This window comes from Salmo salar, chromosome ssa01 (genome assembly GCF_905237065.1).
Source record: "Salmo salar chromosome ssa01, Ssal_v3.1, whole genome shotgun sequence".
Lineage (NCBI taxonomy): Eukaryota > Metazoa > Chordata > Actinopteri > Salmoniformes > Salmonidae > Salmo > Salmo salar.
Window position 1 is genome coordinate 50,327,245 of NC_059442.1, and position 20,166 is coordinate 50,347,410.

Genomic DNA, 20,166 nt, shown 5'->3' on the forward strand with positions numbered 1-20,166 from the left:
GCTTCTAAAACAGAAATAAAAGAGGGGATGAACATCTCACCTCTTCCTGGGTAGAGAGCGAGATCTAGACTGAGAAGTCGAGTCCGACTCCGAGTCAGTAAAGCCAGGGCTGGAGGAACGGCGGATTCTCCGTTTCCTCTTCCTTCCTCGCTTTCCTTCCCTGGGGCTTGGGCTAGGCCTGGGGGAGAAGGTATTATTGTAGCCCCGGTAAGACCTCCCTTTCTTGGGACTCCTCTCCAGGAGACCAGCCTGGTCCATCAGCCTGGTGGGAGAGGCATCGGGGGTCTCCAGCACAGAGCTAGTCCTGTCAGTCTTTACATCCAGGGGCTGGGGACCTAGGGGGGCCTGATGGTTCTTCGTACCCAGGGCAGTTGTGAGGGTTTGGAGGGAGGGGGCAGGGATACTCTGGGGTACCCTGGTAGTGTTGCTGCCAAGTGGCTCGATGGTGATGGCTGCTTGCTGTTTGACATTCCAGCGCTTGCCTGGCTCTCCTGCAATAGCCATGGGTTCCTTCTGAGGGAGGGAGTAGTCGTGGTCTGAGAAGGCCAGGGTGAGAGACACTGGATTGGGCGTTATAGGGGGGCTGGGGGGCTTGCTCCAAAGCTTGTTGGAGGGCAGGGGCCGCGTGACGATCTGGATGGCCTTGGAGGACGATGGTTTGGGGGCCTCAGTGGCTTGGCTCTTATCAAGGAGGGCAACTGGGACCAGGGGCTTCCACATCTGGTGAGGAGGGGTAGCTGGAGGAGTCAGACCTGGAAAGAGATGGGAACAGAGTAGTCAGCTACTGTTCCATTAGAAGCAGAATACCTCTGGCAGCCATTTGAAGGTAGATTTCGTAAGACAATAATGGATATCAAGCATTTTACCAAGAGAAACAGGTAACTTTTCATTTACTCCATTGAGTGACAGTGCGATTTAGGTTAGTGGCGTAAACTTCTTCCTTGTTTTTTAGTATGTTAGCAGTGTATTATTAGCATTAGCAATGTACAGGGTGATTGGTGTGTGATTAGCATTTGCACTATAAAATGACCATTAGCAGCTAACAGGGTGACTGGTGTGTGTACAGTAGTTCGTACCTGCAGTGCTGGTCAGGTCATGCGCTCGGACTCTCTCCACAGGGGTCCTATCACATGGCTGCGCCACACTATGACAGAAACAAACCTTCAACCCACTGCTTTATTGAACATGTACACTTCTAAGAGGAGCCTAGGGCTTAGTCCAGAAACCACACAGACGAAGACAGTAGAACATTTTCGAACTGCTGAACAGAAACAAATAGAAAATGGTTGAGTGCTTGGCCCATTGTGGGGTCAGAAGTCCAGGTCTTCGGGTTTGCGGTAGGTCTTGGCGAAGGCTCTCCATACACACACACACACACACACACACACACACACACACACACACACACACACACACACACACACACACACGACCCAGAGCAGCATGGGGCTGTAGGGTAACTCACCTAGAGTTTCCTACAGCGGCTGCTCTACCAGAGACCTCCGGAACACACTGCTCCTCTTTAGCTGGAGAGAGAGGGGGAGGAGAAAGCATGAGTAAAAGCAAAGGATGGAGGAAGGGGGTAGGGTAGCACAGTTACCATTCTCCACCAACAAAACATTCATAAGGACTTGTTTCCATTATACAATTTAGATTTTGGGACATCTACATGGAGGTTTCAGCCATTATGCCAGGCCTGGACTAGTCAGTCGTGGTGTCATTACACACACGCCAGTGGAGGGGCCGACACAAACACGTCTGGCTCCTTGTTCTAGCTGGGGCCTGTACTTCCAGCCAGAGAAAGGCAGCGGTGCGAGAGTTAAATGGATTTGTGGACAGGGCAGAATTCCAGCAGCTCAGCCGACATGACCACATAGCAGCTGCCCTGACTAAGCTACAGGACTGTTTCGCTAGCACAGACTGGAATATGTTCCGGGATTCATCCGATGGCATTCAGGTGTTTAGCACATCTGTCACCGGCTTCATTAATAAGTGCGTCGACTCCAGAGTGAACGTACGTACCAGAATCAATGGATTACAGGCAACATCCGGACTAAGTTAATGGCTAGAGCTGCCACTTTCAAGGAGCAGGACACTAATCCAGACGCTTATAAGAAATCCTGCCACGACGAGCCATCAAACAGGCAAAGCCTCAATACAGGACAAACATACATGAGAGCACCAGCTGTTCCAGACAACTGTGTGATCACGCTCGCCGTAGCCTATGCAAGTAAGACAAACAGGTTAACATTCACAGGGCCAGATGGATTACCATGACGCGTACTCTGAGCATGTGCTAACCAGTTTGCAATTGTCTTCACTGACATTTTTAAACTCTCCCTGTACCAAGCAGACCACCATAGTCCATGTGCCAAAGAACACCAAGGTAACCTGTCTAAATCACTACCTGTAGCCATAAAATGCTGCAAAAGTCTGGTCATGACTCACAACACCATCATCCCAGACACCCTGGACCCACTCCAATTCGTATACTGCCGCAACAGATCCACAGATGACGCAATCTTTATTGCACTACCACCTGGACAAGAGGAACACCTAAGTGAGAATGCTGTTCATTGACTACAGCTCAGCGTTCAACACTATAGTGTCCTCCAAGCTCATCACTAAGCTAAGGACCCTGGGACACCTCCCTCTGCAACTGGATCCTGGACTTCTTGACGGGCTACCATCAGGTGGTGAGGGTAGGCAACAACAGATCTGCCACGCTGACCCTCAACACGGGCCCCTCAGGGGTGCATGCTTAGTCCTCTCCTGTACTTCCAGTTCACCAACGACTGCATGGCAGCGCACGACTAAGTTTGCTGAAGACACGCCGGTGGAAGGCCTGATCACCGACAACGATGAGACAGCCTATAGGGAGTTGGTCAGAGACCTGTCAGTGTGGTCTCAAGACAACAACCTCCCCCTTAACGTAAGAAAGATAAAAGGAGCTGATCATAGACTACAAGAAATGAGGGGCCAAGCACGCCACCATTCACATTACCAGGTCTGTAGTGGAGCAGGTCGAGAGCTTCAAGTTCCTCAGTGTCGACATCACAAAGGATCAATCATGGCAATGACAATGCCTCGCCCCCCTCAAGAGGCTAAAAAGACTTGGCACGGGCCCTCAGATCCTCAAAAAGTCCTACTGCTGCACAATTGAGAGCATCTTGACTGACTGCATCACCACTTGGTATGGCAACTGCTTGGGATCTGATCACAAGGCACTAAAGAGGCTAGTGCGTACTGCCCAGTACATCACTGGGGCTGAGCTCCCTGCCATCCAGGACCTCTATACCATGCAGTATCAGAGGAAGGCCCTAAAAATTGTCAGATTCCAGCCACCCAAGTCATAGACTGTCCACTACTGCTTGCCATGCAGTAGCAGAGATGTACCAAGTCTAGAACCAACAGGACCCTGAACAACTTCTACCCCAAAAATGTAAGACTGCTAACTCCCAAGATCAGGCTGGTGTAACCGATGTGAAATGGCTAGCTAGTTAGCCGGGTGCACGCTAATAGCGTTTCAAACGTCACTCGCTCTGAGACTTGGAGTAGTTGTTTCCCTTCCTCTGCATGGTTAACTCTGTTTCGAGAGTGGCTGTTGTCAATGTGTTCCTGGTTTGAGCCCAGGTAGGAGCGAGGAGAGGGACGGAAGCTATACTGTTACACTGGCAATACTAAAGTGCCTATAAGAATATCCAATAGTCAAAGGTATATGAAATACAAATCGTATAGAGAGAAATAGTCCTATAATTCCTATAATAACTACAACCTAAAACTTCTTACCTGGGAATATTGAAGACTCATGTTTAAAGGAACCACTATCTTTCATGTGTTCCCATGTTCTGAGCAAGACACTTAAACATTAGCTTTCTTACATGGCACATATTGCACTTTTACTTTCTTCTCCAACACTTTGTTTTGCATTATTTAAACCAAATCGAACATGTTTCATTATTTATTTGAGGCCAAATTGATTTTATTGATGCATTATATTAAGTTAAAATAAGTGTTCATTCAGTATTGTTGTAATTGTCATTATTACAAAATAAATACAACCGGCCGATTAATCGGTATCGGCCTTTTTGGTCCTCCAATAATCGGTATCGGCGTCGAAAAATCATAATCGGTCGACCTCTACTACAGAGGGTAGTGTGTACGGCCCAGTACATCACTGGGGCTAAGCTGCCTGCCATCCAGGACCTCTACACCAGGCGGTATCAGAGGAAGTCCCTAGAAATTGTCAAAGACCCCAGCCATAGACTGTTCTCACTACTACCACATGGCAAGCAGTACCGGGGTGCCAAGTCTAGGACAAAAAGGCTTCTCAACAGTTTTTACCCCCAAGCCATAAGACTCCTGAATAGGTAATCAAATGGCTACCCGGACTATTTGCATTGTGCCCCCCCCAACCCCTCTTTACACTGCTGCTACTCTCTTTTATCATATTTGCATAGTCACTTTAACTACACATTCATGTACATACTACCTCAATTGGGCCAACCAACCAGTGCTCCCGCACATTGGCTAACCGGGCTATCTGCATTGTGTCCCGCCACCCACCACCCCTTCTTTTACGCTACTGCTACTCTCTGTTCATTATATATGCATAGTCACTTTAACCATATCTACATGTACATACTACCTCAATCAGCTTGACTAACCGGTGTCTGTATGTAGCCTTGCTACTTTTATAGCCTCGCTACTGTATATAGCCTGTCTTTTTACTGTTGATTTTATTTCTTTACCTACCTATTGTTCACCTAATACCTTTCTTGCACTATTGGTTAGAGCCTGTAAGTAAGCATTTCACTCTAAGGTCTACACCTGTTGTATTCTGTGCACGTGACAAATAAAATTTGAAATATTAATTGAGTGCATGTAAACTTCTGATGCAATGGGAATGTGATGAAAGAAATGAAAGCTGATAGTAGAGACGAAAGTAGATAGTAGAGAACAGTAGAGAATTATTTATGACATTCCACATTCTTAAAATAAAGTGATGATCCTAACTGACCTAAGACAGGGAATTCTTACTAGGATTAAAAGTCAGTTTAAATGTATTTGGCTAAGGTGCATGTAAACTTCCTACTTCAACTGTATCTTCCAAAATGACCGTGTAGCCCTGAACATCGACTCGGTACGGGTACTCCGTCTATATAGCCAAGTTATTGTTACTCATTGTGTATTTAATATTATTACGCGTTATAACTTCTCTATTATTTCTTTATTTTCATTCTCTGCATTGTTGGGAAGGGCCCGTAAATAAGCATTTCACTGTTAGTGTACACCCTGTTGTTGACGAATACAATCTGATTTCACTACGCAGCACCTTCACTCTCACACATTGAAGTAGTAATGGTAGAAAATGTTACCCCAATTTCCTTCTTGGGGATAATTACATGGGAACAGGTTACTAAAAAGCATAGTGTTCTCAAAATCCATCTCCTGAAACAGCCATATCCCATGTTTCCAAATTTCACCTCAATGTTTGGACCTGAAAACCAATGTTTTCTAAAACGCCAGAGGTGGTACATAGCTAGATTAGATAATGTCACCACCATGTTCACGTGCAGAATATACACTCGCATAAAACAGTATATGAAGTAACCATCAATGAACTCAATTGCCTTAGTGTGTTGGAATGAAAAACCAGGCTAAAACACAGAAAGGCCTCCAGGAATGACATACTGATAACCTACTGAGAATGCTCCTTACATGTGAACAGTTGATAATGGGATGTTTCTACATGACAAGACTTAACCGGCATCCTCACTAAACCAAAGGAAAATGTGGTTCTCAAAACCAAAGTATGAAGGCCCCTCTTTAGATAACCCATGAATAAAAAAAGACAACACGTCTAGCGCTGCTTCGCAAGCTACTAACCTGCACCAAAACACCTAAGACAATGAGCACGTTCCAGATCGACCTGCAAAGCCAAATGCTTTGGTCAGGCATTGACTCCATAAGGACCTTAAGAGTCTTGGCACTAAATTCCTCCAACCATCTCATCAGTCAATTAAGGCCAGAGGTAGCCCTGCTCTGCAACCCTTCACCCCACTTTTCCATCACACAATCCAGTGAAAGTGATCCTGGGGACAGATTTAGTCCAGTACTACTAAACTAGCTGACCCACTGAGCGTTTAGCCAATACCAAGTCACACAGATGTTAGCCAACGCTAAGACCATTAAGCCACTAGTATGCCATAGAAGGGTTACATGGATTTTACTTCAGCGGGAAACAGTCAGCCATTTTAAGCAGAATTCCTGGCTGTTTTCTAAAATAATTGCTATTTTTCGGGACTTTGTCATATACGAAATATCGCAATGCCAAAGAAACATGGAAATGTGAAAGCAATGGCAACTACTGAAGAAATTTGGCAGTCATTTTTTCAAACTGTTTTCCCTACAGCCAGAGAGAACTCGTGTCAATACCTCAAGAGTCCATATCACTCACCTTGTGTCTCTTCAAACTGCTCCAGCAGGCTGGTGAGGTCTGCAGCTTCAATACCTGTGAGAAAGAACAACCACTCACTACTATACCAATAAACCACAACAACTACAGCCAGGAGAAAACACTTTACATGCTTGTAATTGCGCTACGGATGTGGCAAATCTAACATCCAAGCAACCAGAAGCTAAGTATTAAGTTCAGTATATCCCCTCACCCAATTCACTGGTGAAGGCCTCCATCAGGGCCTGAGTAGGAGTCTTGGCTTTGGGGGCCTCCTGGGCTGGAGAACACCTCACTGGAGGTTTGAAGACTGGAGGTTTGAAGGCCTGGGTGTTGGAGGGCTTGGCTGGGGTAGACACAGGAGTGACGGTAGGTAGCTCAGGCACCCAAGGCTGGGGCAGAGCAACTACTCCCTTCTGGAGATTAGTAGCCACCTTCAGAGGAGCAGCAGGGGTAGGTTTCTGTACACAAACAGCAGCAGCGTTGGGGTTTAAAGTTCTCTTGGGTACAGTAGTAGAGACGGGGGTGGGTTTTTGGGGTATAGGAGCAATTAAGGTGGACCTGTGGGCATCTGTAGTGGTTTTAGAAGAGGCTCCACTGGAGCTCTGAGATTTGATAAGGGCCACAGGCTTCAAGAAGGTTAGCTGAGACTGGAGCAGGGGGTTTGAAAGTGCAGGCTGGGGGGCCTGGGGTATACAACACTTCACAGAAAGGGTCTGAGCCTTGGTAGAGGGGGTTTGGGGTGGTATCACCTTCACAGTACTGGATGCAGGCATAGCGGAGATTAGGGGCTGGAGTTGGCTAGCTTTAGATGACTGTGGAGTAGGAACAGCCGCTTGCTGGGGAGGGGTGGTAAGGGCCGCATTTGCACTAGCAACTTTGCTAGAGGAATATGATTTGGAGGCCTGCATGTAAGCAGGAGGCACCAGCAGGGCTTCAGGTGTAGGAGGTGCTCCTGGTCCCATTGGCTGCCAGGCTGCTTTCACTTCCTCCACCTCATTCTTCATCGGGGAGGGGTGGGGGCCTCTGGAGGAGGGGGTGGGGAGGCAGGGGATGGGGGGCAGGCCTGTAGGGGCCTCAAGGAGGATGGGCCACTTGACGCTCTGGTCCTCCAGTCTCTCTAGGGGGGCAAGTTTCTTCTGCTGGCGCAGCAGCCGGTACTGCTGGAGGGACAGGGGCTTGGGTTTGGGTTCAATAGCCTGAGGGGCCTCAACGGGCTGTGGGATCGCCTGGGGGGCAACATTGGGCTGCATCGTTGGCTGAAGGGCCACTGATACAGGGTTGGCACTGGGAGGATTGATTGTCATTGCCTGGTGGGCTTCCATCATCTGGTGGACAGTTGGGTTAGTTGTAGAAGCTGGGGGGCCTTGAGGCTTCCTGCAGGCTGTGGTTGGTTGGGAGACCTTCTCGGAGGTCATAGTCATTGGCAACAGGTCAGAGGCGGGGATGACCTTAATGCTGGGTTGTGTGGGTAGTACTAGGGTGGTGACTTCCACATGGCTCTGCCGCTGTGCGTGTTGTGTTTCGGCGGCATGTGTCGCTCTCGTCTTGTGTTTTGGGGCCTCGGGGGCGGCCGTAGAAATGGCGGAAGTTAACGTCTTGTTCTTGTCCTTTTGCTTTGGTTTGGCTGTCTCCTTGACAGGCTCGTGGGGCGAGGATTCCTGGGCTGCTCTCCTCAGGACCCTCCCCTCTGCATGGTCAGGTTCAGGTGTGACTTCAGGAGGTGAATTCTCCATTTTGTTTTTCCGTTTCCTTTTCCTTCGAGACGGACATCTCTCAGCAGTCTCCTCCTTCGGCCTCCTGTTGATGACCTTCTCACCCCTTGCCTCTGACCTCAGGGTCACCGCGGGGTCAGAAGGGCCGGCCACCTCTGCTGGGTCATCCTCAACATAATCATTCGCAGACTCTGGCGTCTCCAAAATGGCGTCATCCAAAACTTCATCAGGAACCCTCTGCTCCGCTTCGGACGAGTCTTCTACTCCAGGCAAGGCGAAAGAGGGATGACAGAGGGAGAGGCCCATATCTGGGAGGGCAAATATAGATTCTCGATGCACTCCCTGGTCCACCACCTCCAGCAGTATCCTTTTCTCTGCCAGGATCTGTTCTTCCCCTTCTCCATTCTCCATGCACACAGCCATGCAGTAGGGGTGCATGTGTCTGACCAGCTCTCCTAGACTCACTGACATGCTCTCTCCATCCTCGCCCTCTTCCCCCATGTGCTGCTCCAGAGCCAGTGGGAGAGGCAGGTTCAGGCCATCCCAGTTCAGGAGCTCTTGCTCTCCATCACTCCTCTGGACAGACTTCTGTGTCCTGGGGAGACTCTAGATAGAGGGGAAACATCTGGTCAACGTCTGGGACTTTCTCCGTTCAGCTTGGAGGTTTAAAATGTCTGGACCACCTGTATATGCAGACTTTCTCACCAGCTACACTATTTGTTGTGTCTGCACTTTAAAGCAATAATTATGATTTGAATGAAGACTCGAAGATCTCATATGTACGTGTCAATATGAAAATACCAAAATAACTAAAGTGATACACAGTCTAATGCATTTACAACTGGGATGTAATGAAAGAACATGAAGTACCTTTCCTGTGGAGAACTGTCGTGTGTTGCAGAGTCTCTCTCTCTCTGGAGGTGAGCGGGACAAGCACAGCAGTCTCCTCAGCTACAATATGAGAAGAAACAAACATTACATTCACACATAGGACAAACTCAACATCAACAGTGAATCAACACAACACAGTTTAAGCATAAAAAGTGGTCATTCATTCCAGTTGCCTATTCGGTTAGAGAACCTTGCTTCTTAAAGCTGGGTCCATCTTAGCCTCCACTAGATTATACTCAGTGTCCATTCAACCTTTGCAACCAAGTTACTAAGACATATGCACTACTACATGGCATATCCAAATTATAAAGGCTAAAGAAACGCTGGTCCTCAGTGAGCTAATTGTCTTGTTTTGACAAAGAGAACTGCAACAAAGATGCCAGGAGAAAAAAACACTAAGAAATCAAAAAGACAGTAGTGGCAGGTGTACAGATAACTCATCCAATGGGCTTTGACTTCTCAAACATGGCAGAAAGCCAACACAATATGATGCCCAGTCACCTTATTAATTCAGCCACTTACATAGATAACTAGCAAGTTAAACGTATTTTTCCACGCAGGAAAATAAGATAAAAGCATAATAAATACACTATACATGCACAAAAGTATGTGGACACCCCTTCAAATGAGTGGATTCGGCTATTTCAGCCACACCCGTTGCCAACAGGTGCACACAGCCATGCGATCTCCATAGCCAAACATTGACAGTAGAATGGCCGTACTGAAGAGCTCGGTTACTTTGAACATCGTACCATCATAGGATGCCACCTTTCCAACAAGTAATTTAGTCAAATTTCTTCCCTGGTCAACTGTAAATGTTATTGTGAAGTGGAAACAACTAAGAGCAACAACGGTTCAGCAGCGAAGTGGTAGGCCACACAAGCTCACAGAACTGGACCGCCTAGTGCCGAAGCGTGTAAAACACGTATACTGTCTCAGCTGTTACAGGGAAAGATGGTAAGCTTCATAATGTGACAGGTGAAATGAAGATCGGAGTCTGCTTTATCTTCTAACATATTGCACAAGTTGACTGCTGGTATTTACTTAAATACCTACAAATATTAAAATGTAGAGAAAAAGTTCAAAGAAAAAGTTTCAACGGTATTGAAAAACCACCCCAGGGCTATTTCCATATACCTCGGTATACTGCCCAAGCCTAGGTCAAGCTGTATTTGCACGTTGGCCAGGACTAGCTGGGAACTCACGGGGTGTGTTCGCTGACCTGATAATAATTCAGAGTCGGGCAGGAGGTCAAACAGGGATAAGGTCACAGTTCGTATGTGTATGGTGTGTATTAGGACTCACCGGAGAGTGTTCCCGACCTTTCTGGCCAGACAGTAGGTCCGAGTCTGGCAGTGTGTCAAAGTGGGATAGGTTCTCATTGTCCACGTTATCCAGGATCTCAGTCAAAGCTGTGAGCAGCGTAGCCTGGTTCACCTCATCAAGTCCAAATTTATTCTGAGAAAAATAAAAATACATTTTGGGGTGTTGCATTTCAAACAATTCAGCAAAGTAGCAGACAAGTTTGTTAAAAGTTAGAACTATTGTACAGTTACCAAAAAGTAAAATTACTACATAAACGCGTCTCTGGTCTGAAGTAAAGTAGTGTACTATATAGGAAACAGGGTGTGGTTTGACCTTTGTCCTTGGGGCCTTACCTCTCCTGAGGGTGTGTCCTCAAAGATGGACAGTATGGAGGGGTCCAGACAGCAGTGGAGGGCCTCCAGAGCCTCTCCTGTATCCAGCTCCAGTCTGGCCATGCTTTCACTGGACAAGCCCCCATGGAGATTCACCACCTGATGGGGAGGGGGATTGGGTCAGTAAGGCCGGAGACATTCGAACGATCCCAAAAAAAATTAAAATTTAAAATTTAAAAAATTTAAATAAAAAAAAAATCGCCCCCCCAAGCACCTAGGCAAGTCCTGTCTAAGTCATATTTGAAGACATGTTTAATAAATATACCCAGTAGTTATTGATAGCTTCATCTTGCTATTTGATAGGCTGGGCGGTATTTATTTTTCGCTGTATTGCTTTAACCATGCTCCATTCCTCTCAAACCTACACATGGAGAGAGGGCCTACCAACACACTAGCAGACGAAGTCCGTTAGGGCTGAAATAGGGATGTTAACCGTTAACCTTTAAAATTGGTTAGCTGCCGAAAAGACATTTTACCGGTCATTCTTATCGGTCTATAGGTCAATTTGCATAATTTTGTGGAATTTAAATCGATGCATGTATTTTCGTTAGTTGTCACGCATCTTAGTTGTCACACGCGCATAGCATACAGAGGCTAGTTTGCGGAACAAAATGGCCCATCACCTGTCAGACAGCGTAAGAGCAGCTCATTAAAAAGCTGGTACTTGAGTGTAATAATAAAATAATTATTTGATGAAACATTAAAATAGGGGCCTTACTGTTACCGCCATCAGACCATAGAAACGCAAAGTGAAAGAAAAGGAGCCAACAAGTGCTCAGCATATATGCATTAGCATCGAACAGCCCCCGTGATATGCAACTTTTCAGGGAAGTTAGAAAACAATATACACAGGCAGTTAGAAAAGCCAAGGCTAGCTTTTTCAAGCAGAAATTTGCTTCCTGCAACACAAACTCAAAAAAGTTCCGGGACACTGTAAAGTCCATGGAGAATAAGAACACCTCCTCCCAGCTGCCCACTGCACCGAGGATAGGAAACTCTGTCACCTCTGATAAATCCACTATAATTGAGAATTTAAATAAGCATTTTTCTACGGCTGGCCATGCTTTCCACCTGGCTACCCGTACCGTGGTCAACAGCACTGCACCCCCCACAGCTACTCGCCCAAGCCTTCCCCATTTCTCCTTCTCCCAAATCCAGTCAGCTGATGTTCTGAAAGAGCTGCAAATTCTGGACCCCTACAAATCAGCCGAGCTAGACAATCTGGACCCTGCCGAAATTGTTGCAACCCCTATTACTAGCCTGTTCAACCTCTCTTTCGTGTTGTCTGAGATTCCAAAAGATTGGAAAGCAGCTGCTGTCATCCCCCTCTTCAAAGTAGGGGACACTCTTGACCCAAACTGCTACAGACCTATATCTATCCTACCCTGCCTTTCTAAGGTCTTCGAAAGCCAAGTCAACAAACAGATTACCGACCATTTCGAATCCCACCGCACCTTCTCCGCTATGCAATCTGGTTTCAGCGCTGGTCATGGGTGCACCTCAGCCACGCTCAAGGTCCTAAACGATATCGTAACCGCCGTCGATAAGAAACAATACTGTGCTGCCGTATTCATTGACTTGGCCAAGGCTTTCGACTCTGTCAATCACCACATCCTCATCGGCAGACTCAATTGCCTCGCCTGGTTCACCAACTACTTCTCTGATAGAGTTCAATGTGTCAAATCGGACGGCCTGTTGTCCGGGCCTCTGGTAGTCTCTATGGGGGTGCCACAGGGTTCAATTCTTGGGTCAACTCTTTTCTCTGTATACATCAATGACGTCGCTCTTGCTGCTGGTGAGTCTCTGATCCACCTCTACGCAGACGTCACCATTCTGTATACTTCTGGCCCTTCTTTGGACACTGTGTTAACAACCCTCCAGACGAGCTTCAAAGCCATACAACTCTCCTTCCATGGCCTCCAACTGCTCTTAAATACAAGTAAAACTAAATGCATGCTCTTCAACCAATCGCTGCCTGCACCTGCCCGCCCGTCCAGCATCACTACTCTGGACGGTTCTTACTTAGAATATGTGGACAACTACAAATACCTAGATGTCTGGTTAGACTATAAGCTCTCCTTCCAGACTCACATCAAACATCTCCAATCCAAAGTTAAATCTAGAATTGGCTTCCTATTTCGCAACAAAGCATCCTTCACTCATGCTGCCAAACATACCCTAGTAAAACTGACCATCCTACCGATCCTCGACTTCGGCGATGTCCTTTACAAAATAGCCTCCAATACCCTACTCAATAAACTGGATGCAGTCTCACAGCGTCATCCGGTTTGTCACCAAAGCCCCATATACTACCCACCACTGCGACCTGTACGCTCTCGTTGGCTGGCCCTCGCTTCATACTCACCACCAAACCCACTGGCTCCAGGTCATCTACAAGACCCTGCTAGGTAAAGTCCCCCCTTATCTCAGCTCACTAGTCACCGTAGCAGCACCCACCTGTAGCACGCGCTCCAGCAGGTATATCTCTCTGGTCACCCCCAAAGCCAATTCCTCCTGCCAGTTCTCTGCTGCCAATGGCTGGAACGAACTACAAAAATCTCTGAAAATGGAAACGCTTATCTCCCTCACTAGCTTTAAGCACCAACTGTCAGAGCAGCTCACAGATCACTGCACCTGTACATAGCCCATCTATAATTTAGCCCAAACAACTCCCTCTTCCCCTACTGTATTTATTTATTTTGCTCCTTTGCACTTTCTCCCACTACAAATCTACCATTCCAGTGTTTTACTTGCCATATTGTATTTACTTTGCCACCATGGCCTTTTTTGCCTTTACCTCCCTTACCTCATTTGCTCACATTGTATATAGACTTATTTTTCTACTGTATTATTGACTGTATGTTTGTTTTACTCCATGTGTAACTCTGTTGTTGTATGTGTCGAACTGCTTTGCTTTATCTTGGCCAGGTCGCAATTGTAAATGAGAACTTGTTCTCAACTTGCCTACCTGGTTAAATAAAGGTGAAATAAAATAAATGTGGAAACTCCTTCAAGACTTTTGGAAAGCATTCCAGGTGAAGCTGGTTGAGAGAATGCCAAGCGTTTGCAATGCTGTCAAGGCAAAGGGTGGCTACTTTGAAGAACCTAAAATATATTGAATCGTTACTACATGATTCCATGTGTTATTTCATAGTGTTGATGTCTTCACTATTATTCTACAATGTAGAATATAGTAAAAATTGAAATATAAAAAAAAAAAAACAGGGATGAGTAAGCGTCCAAACTTTTGACTTTTACTGTACATGTTTGTGAATCTCACCATAATAGATTGTAGGAGAATCAGTTCGGACACTAGATGTTTTCATGAGAAGACCATTTTTCGGGATGTCTCATGGTCTAAAACACCGCTGTTGCTCTGCCACCTTTCACTGCAGATGCAGAAGGCCAATATTGACCGACAGACCAAACCTGTGTGTGTGTGTGTGTATGTATATGTATATGTATATGTATATATATATATATATATATATATAAAAAAATTAAAATAAAAAAACACTTTTTTAATGAGGATTAAATTACAATTCCGTGGGGCAGTGGAAATTGACTCTTGAGGAATAACCAGCATTTCTCTCCTGTTGCATTGGTTTTCATAAACTTTCATTGTCCAGAAGCCCAACGGCACAATCCTTGTCATATTAGCAACCCATCCTTGTTGTTTCTATCAAGACTCCCAACCTCTACATTTCTAAAGGAGATCTTCATATCGGTCACATGTATGTAACGCTGGCATTAGATGCGCTGTTTAGAAGTGTTTTCCTGCGAAAAGCATTTTGGAAAAAGCTGCTTCATTAGAGCAGTTGCATGTTCAATAATAGGCTATAGCCTTTTGACTGTACAACAATATGCAACAATAGCAATCCGGTTTTCATTAAGCTCTTAATGAAAAATGTCAGTTACTTGCATAGTATTTTCTGTTGGTCACGTTTTGTTTTTTTACCATATGGCAAAAATGTGACTGTTTGTCGACCCGTTCGAGGTTCTGCAGCAAAATTGACCAAAATTAGGCTGAATCGATGGGTGCAGGCCATGACAAACAAACTCCACCCTTCAACAAATATGAATATGAGCCCTAAGGGGAGCATTCGGACGCAAATGACCAACTGCCCACAGAATGTGAAGTAAAGGTATACAAAATAATGACAGCGAAATCCAGATGGTGTGCGAGGGGGCGGCTATAAAATCTGGGATGCGGAGGACACGGCCATTAACACGGAATCCAGACAACCATATGCTAATTTCGTAGGGAATCAACTTAATGTATATACAATTAATTAGCCCAAGTTTATCATAAGACATGAACAGAATGCATCAGTGTTTCGTATTTCCTGCAACCTTCCGAAGAGGCAAGGTGAATTCCACATCTGTGTGCGCGCGCCGAGTTGTCGGACAACAGGAGTTTCATAACCGGTATGGCCAATATTCCTGATACAAAAAGTACTCTGATGTTAATCGTAATTATCCACGATAGGAAAAATATATAATTTTCAGGTGCCCGCACACATCTTTCAATCAAGTGCGAGGTGCTACGTGAGCTAAATAAATTCAATGGATAGCTTGCCTGTCTGTAAAGATAAGTGCGCTTTACGTTGATCCTGTTGCTCTGATTTGGATGGAGCAAAGCTTTATTACTCCATTCACTCCTGTAGCTTCATAATTCCACCCGATCACTTTTCCTCTCGTGTTCGTCTTATTAGTTAGATTGCTGTTGCCTCCTGTTAGTCCGCTACTACGATAAATCAAATGGCAAGGACGTTTGATAGCCTAGCAAGCTATCAAAGTGCGTAATATCTAACAAGCGGGGTGAGATGACCAGCCGATGCGCATTATGACTAGCGACAACAAACTTGTTGAAATGACATATAGGCAAGCCAACAACAATAAACTTTTCTAAATACATAGATCGTTTAAGGATAAGCAAAGGCTGTAAGTAGTTACGCGACATTTCTAAGACAATCTAATTAGATCAAGATTAATTTATCTTGCTAGCCTGCCATCTAACCAGCAAAAAAGCTAGGGGTAAACATACATTGACATAACTATAATGCAACAGCTTTACGGTCAGTGTTAACAGGTCGGGTATCAAATTAGAGTGGCAGAATAAGTATCATTAATTAACAGTAGGCTTAGTATAGCCCTTTGAATTCCAAGGAACTTGAAACTCTCGACCCGCTCCACTTCAGTCCGGTCGATGTTAGTGTCCACATCACCAACAAACTCATGGTCCAAACACAGTATCAAGCATCCATCATCTATGTAACCCACGTGTCATTATGTGCACTATTGAACTGGACCCTGCCCAGAAGGACATGTTGCTACCACACACCTTGCCCCCAAGAGATCTCCTTCCTAATTATGAAGTTTTCCACTGCAACCAACCGGGCTCCGCTATCGCAGAAGCTAGGTACCTCGTGGAATCTAGACAGGCAGTATTGTAAACACACTTGTGCTAATAATACCGCAAATATATTTTGGTGGTTTGAAATCTACACAATGACTGGTATGCTGGTTTCTGAGTTGAATGAGTACATTTTAGAGCTGTTTGATGCATTCCCCACCACGTGTTTCTCATAAATAAGCATAGTAGAGGATTTTTTTGTTTACAAACTATTATAATCATATACAACTTCAGGCAAGAAGAGACGTGTTGCCAATCACCCAAGGTGGTGCCAACATATATTTTTTTAAACAAAAATTCCTGCATGTTTTCAACTCAGTGTAGCCAGGGTTTTCACTCATTTCAACACATCAAGCTCGAGTTACCTGCAGCCAACTAAAATAACGTAACCGGTAGTGGCAATTTTGTACATCACATATTGTTACTAACTATTAACAATACTTCCAATAACGAGAACGCATTCTAATTTACTACGGCATGCATTTAGAACCACGTGTAAATGACTCTGACTCGAGACTGAATTTGAAGAGGCACAGGCTAAAGAAACATCCATCAACATGACGCATATAGATAGATACTAAAGGTTCATTAAAATCAGCACATTTGGTCAAATTATGTCATTGCCAGACATTGACTTTCACGGTGTTTTACAGACATCCAACTAGCTGTCAATGGCCTCATCTCGGACGAACAAACTGGACATCTCCCAACTTATAGCTAACGTTACTCGTCCAAGTGGTTTTACGTTTGCTACATTTGTACATTAAAGAACGGCCATTGGGTAACTACACTATAGAAGACAGACACTTTCGTTTGACCATGGCAGTTAGTAAACATTGACATCCAAAAGACTGAGTTCAACACATTTACATCCAAAAAGCACGTTGTCTATCTAACCGTTAGTTAACTACACATCCGGGCTAGCAATACATTAGTTAGCTAGTTAGCCAACCGGCAACTTCACACTGTTTGGACGCTACCTAGTCACTACAGCAGTTAAAATGAACACACAAATATTCGATCTACTTATAAAGGGATTAGATGTAATCGGTATTCTCCAACCGGCTGCTAATAATCAACCATGCCATGATTGTTCTGGGCAGTGGCTGTATCCACGTGTCACTTTTCCAGCGCATCATTCCCAGCACACGAGACATTCCCATACAGCACAAATACACGCACGATAGCAAATATACAAGAGTATCACTGTACTTTACCTCGTCTAGTGTATTTGTAGAAAAAAAATCCATGTTGCAGGCAGCTAAAATCTCCTCGCCTGCTCCCCACCGCGCCGCCATTTTGGTTACAACACTCGCGCTGTGAAAATTCTTCTGCGATGAGGTTTAACGGTGGTTGGCATCCAATTTGTTGCATTACCGCCACCTACTAGACTGGAGTACAACTCCCTTACACTTTGCTAGAAAAATAAAAATAAATAAATACCCTACCATCTAACACTGCACTCACTAATTTCAAAATGTTATAAAATAAAATGAACACCACCCTACTCCACTAATTCAATGTATTTATTCCTACCTCATGACATCAACCTGAAAGGATGGAATATCACCACTTAACACCCTGTAACTCTTCTGATGTCAAGTCTCACACACCCAACTACCTCTCTGCAGCTGCCACCACAACCTAAATTTTCTGCGACTTCCGTTCCATCTCTGCAGTACAATTGATAACCATTGCAATAAATGCAAAAAATCCAATCTTACTGAAACTTATATCACTTTTTGGCCTATCCCTCTGTACTGGTATATCTCTACTACTCTCACCACTCCTCCCCTTAACCCATCTTCCTCTACTTTCTCCACTGCCACAACATATGACAACTTCTGCACTACTCTAACCCTGGAAACCTCAACCTACCTCTCTCGCACAGGACATGTCTGATCCCCAGCTCCATGGGCACTCCTACAATTAACACATTCCACTACTTTCCCCAATACTACACCTTCCTTTGTCTCAAGCCCTTCTGCACACTTCTCACACCTTGGACCCTCCTTCCTACACAGTGCTGCCACATGCCCATAAGCTTGACACCTGTAACATCGTAATGTATTCGGCACATACGCTCGTACAGGATAACTTATATATCCTAACTTCACTTTGTCGGGCAAAGATCAACTTCAAAACTCAGAAGAACAGACAATGACTCTGTTTCCCCCCTCTCGCCACCCTGTCTGCGTCGCATCAAACGACGAGCATCACATACACCGGGAATCTTTCCCCTCAGCTGGTCAACTTTTATATTTACTGCTACCCCAGTTATCACACCTTTCATGGTGCCCTTTTCTTGAGAGCAAAACAATTCACTTTTCTTGCCCCCATTCGTTTTACTCCGAGCGCATTCTCCCTCTGACCAACAGAAACACAAACACTTATCACGAGACCACTTCTGCTTACCCTCACCAATTCCACATTACCCAACTCTTTTTTCACTCACCATGAAACCACAAATGGATTAGCCAAAAGACAAGAGTCCACTTTTTCCATAAACTTCACTCCTACTGTCACAGACTCAACTTTTTCCTGATCCTCGGTGCATACCTCAGTCTCCGATACCTTCACCACACCTACCACCTCCGATACTTCACCCTCACTCACTTCCATTTCTCCTCCTGTCTTCAGCCCCCTCTGCTTACACTTTCTACCATTCTTCTTTAACAAACCATATCCCTTTTTTCCACAATTTTTATCTGACTCAAGCTCACCCTCTTCTTCCCTCTCTCTCTCTCTTAGACCTCCTCTCCCTCTCTTTTTCCTATTATTTTTCCTCCGTTTTCCAAGTATATGTCTCCTTATGATAATACTGCACTACTCCTGACAACCATCTTGTTCTTGCTTTCTCTAGGGACTCCATTTCCACTGGGGCACGTTCAGCAGGACGCAACCTTTTTCGTCCCGTCCCAACAACAACCTTCTCTGTGAAAATTAATCATCCTGATAGACCAAGACCGGCATAGGGACACGTGGTATTTGCATTCTCGGCTAAATTATGTACAGGGTCAGAGTTTAACTCCGCCCCTCAGCTAAATCTGGACAGGGCTTGAGCGGGAGATGGCGGAAGCAGAAGTGTCGTTTGAAGCTGAAAGCACGTCGAGTACAGTTATCGAGAAAGATGAGTGGACAACAGTGAAGTCCAAGAATAGAACAAAAAGGGCAAAAATTGTTGTGGAAAATGAGTCTGATGAATCGTTGCTTGTTGGAGTACGTTTTTTTGGATAAGGATGTTTATTTGGGAAACCCTTTTGAAGTCACAAGGATGGTGAAGAAGGCGTTTGGAAAAGTGGATGCAGTCAAAGTAACCAGGGAGTGGTATGGTATTGTTATCTCTGGCACCCCATTGGACATTGATAATCATTATCTTAGGCTAACAATTCCATGAGTAGTTCATGCACGTCGCTTGACCCGTATGGGGAAAAGGAGCAAAGTTTATCTGTATTATTGATGTTTTTGGAAGAGTATTTACCACCCTATGTAAAGTTGGGATATATAAGATATGCCGCAATAGCGTTCGTGCAAAACTCAATACTATGCAAGAAGTGTAAAAACTTTGGCCATGTGTCAAATGTTTGCAGATGTAAGGAATATGTTATTAAAGAGTCTGTGAATATAAATGTTGCAAATGTGGTGGGGATCATATTTCCCCAATTCTCTGAGTGCCCTGTTAGGGTGAAAGAGGTTGAGCTGTCAAGGATCCGAGCTGTACAACAAATCTCTTATGTGGAGGCGGTGAAGAGAGTTGAAGGGGCAAAAGGCCACAGTTCTGAAGACAATATGGCGGTGGATGCACCTCAACCAGTTGCAATTGTTATATGTCAATCAAGTTATCTGGATACACTTATTATGAATAAGGTGGATTTTGTAGCATTTATAGCCACAGTTAACACGGATGGTTGCCGTTTTACGGGCTCCTAACCAACTGTGCTATTTTCTTTGTTTTTTCGCATTGTTTGTAACTTATTTTGTACATCATGT

At 45.0% G+C, this 20,166-nt stretch overlaps 1 protein-coding gene across 1 annotated transcript in view; it reads right to left on the reverse strand.

The window, feature by feature from the left end:
- The window catches only part of LOC106604361 (PPARG related coactivator 1), a 32,017-nt gene extending 14,045 nt beyond the window's left edge, over window positions 1-17,972 (reverse strand). The window contains exons 1-9 of the mRNA XM_014198921.2: window positions 17,394-17,972; window positions 10,722-10,859; window positions 10,369-10,521; window positions 9,043-9,123; window positions 6,672-8,778; window positions 6,461-6,514; window positions 1,466-1,526; window positions 1,077-1,144; window positions 41-752 (exon numbers count right to left, since the gene is read on the reverse strand). Of these exons, the coding sequence (XP_014054396.1) occupies window positions 41-752; window positions 1,077-1,144; window positions 1,466-1,526; window positions 6,461-6,514; window positions 6,672-8,778; window positions 9,043-9,123; window positions 10,369-10,521; window positions 10,722-10,859; window positions 17,394-17,474 (3,455 nt within the window). The 5' untranslated portion in view covers window positions 17,475-17,972. The remainder of the gene's footprint in view (window positions 1-40; window positions 753-1,076; window positions 1,145-1,465; window positions 1,527-6,460; window positions 6,515-6,671; window positions 8,779-9,042; window positions 9,124-10,368; window positions 10,522-10,721; window positions 10,860-17,393) is intronic.
- Between the last annotated feature and the right edge of the window lie 2,194 nt (window positions 17,973-20,166).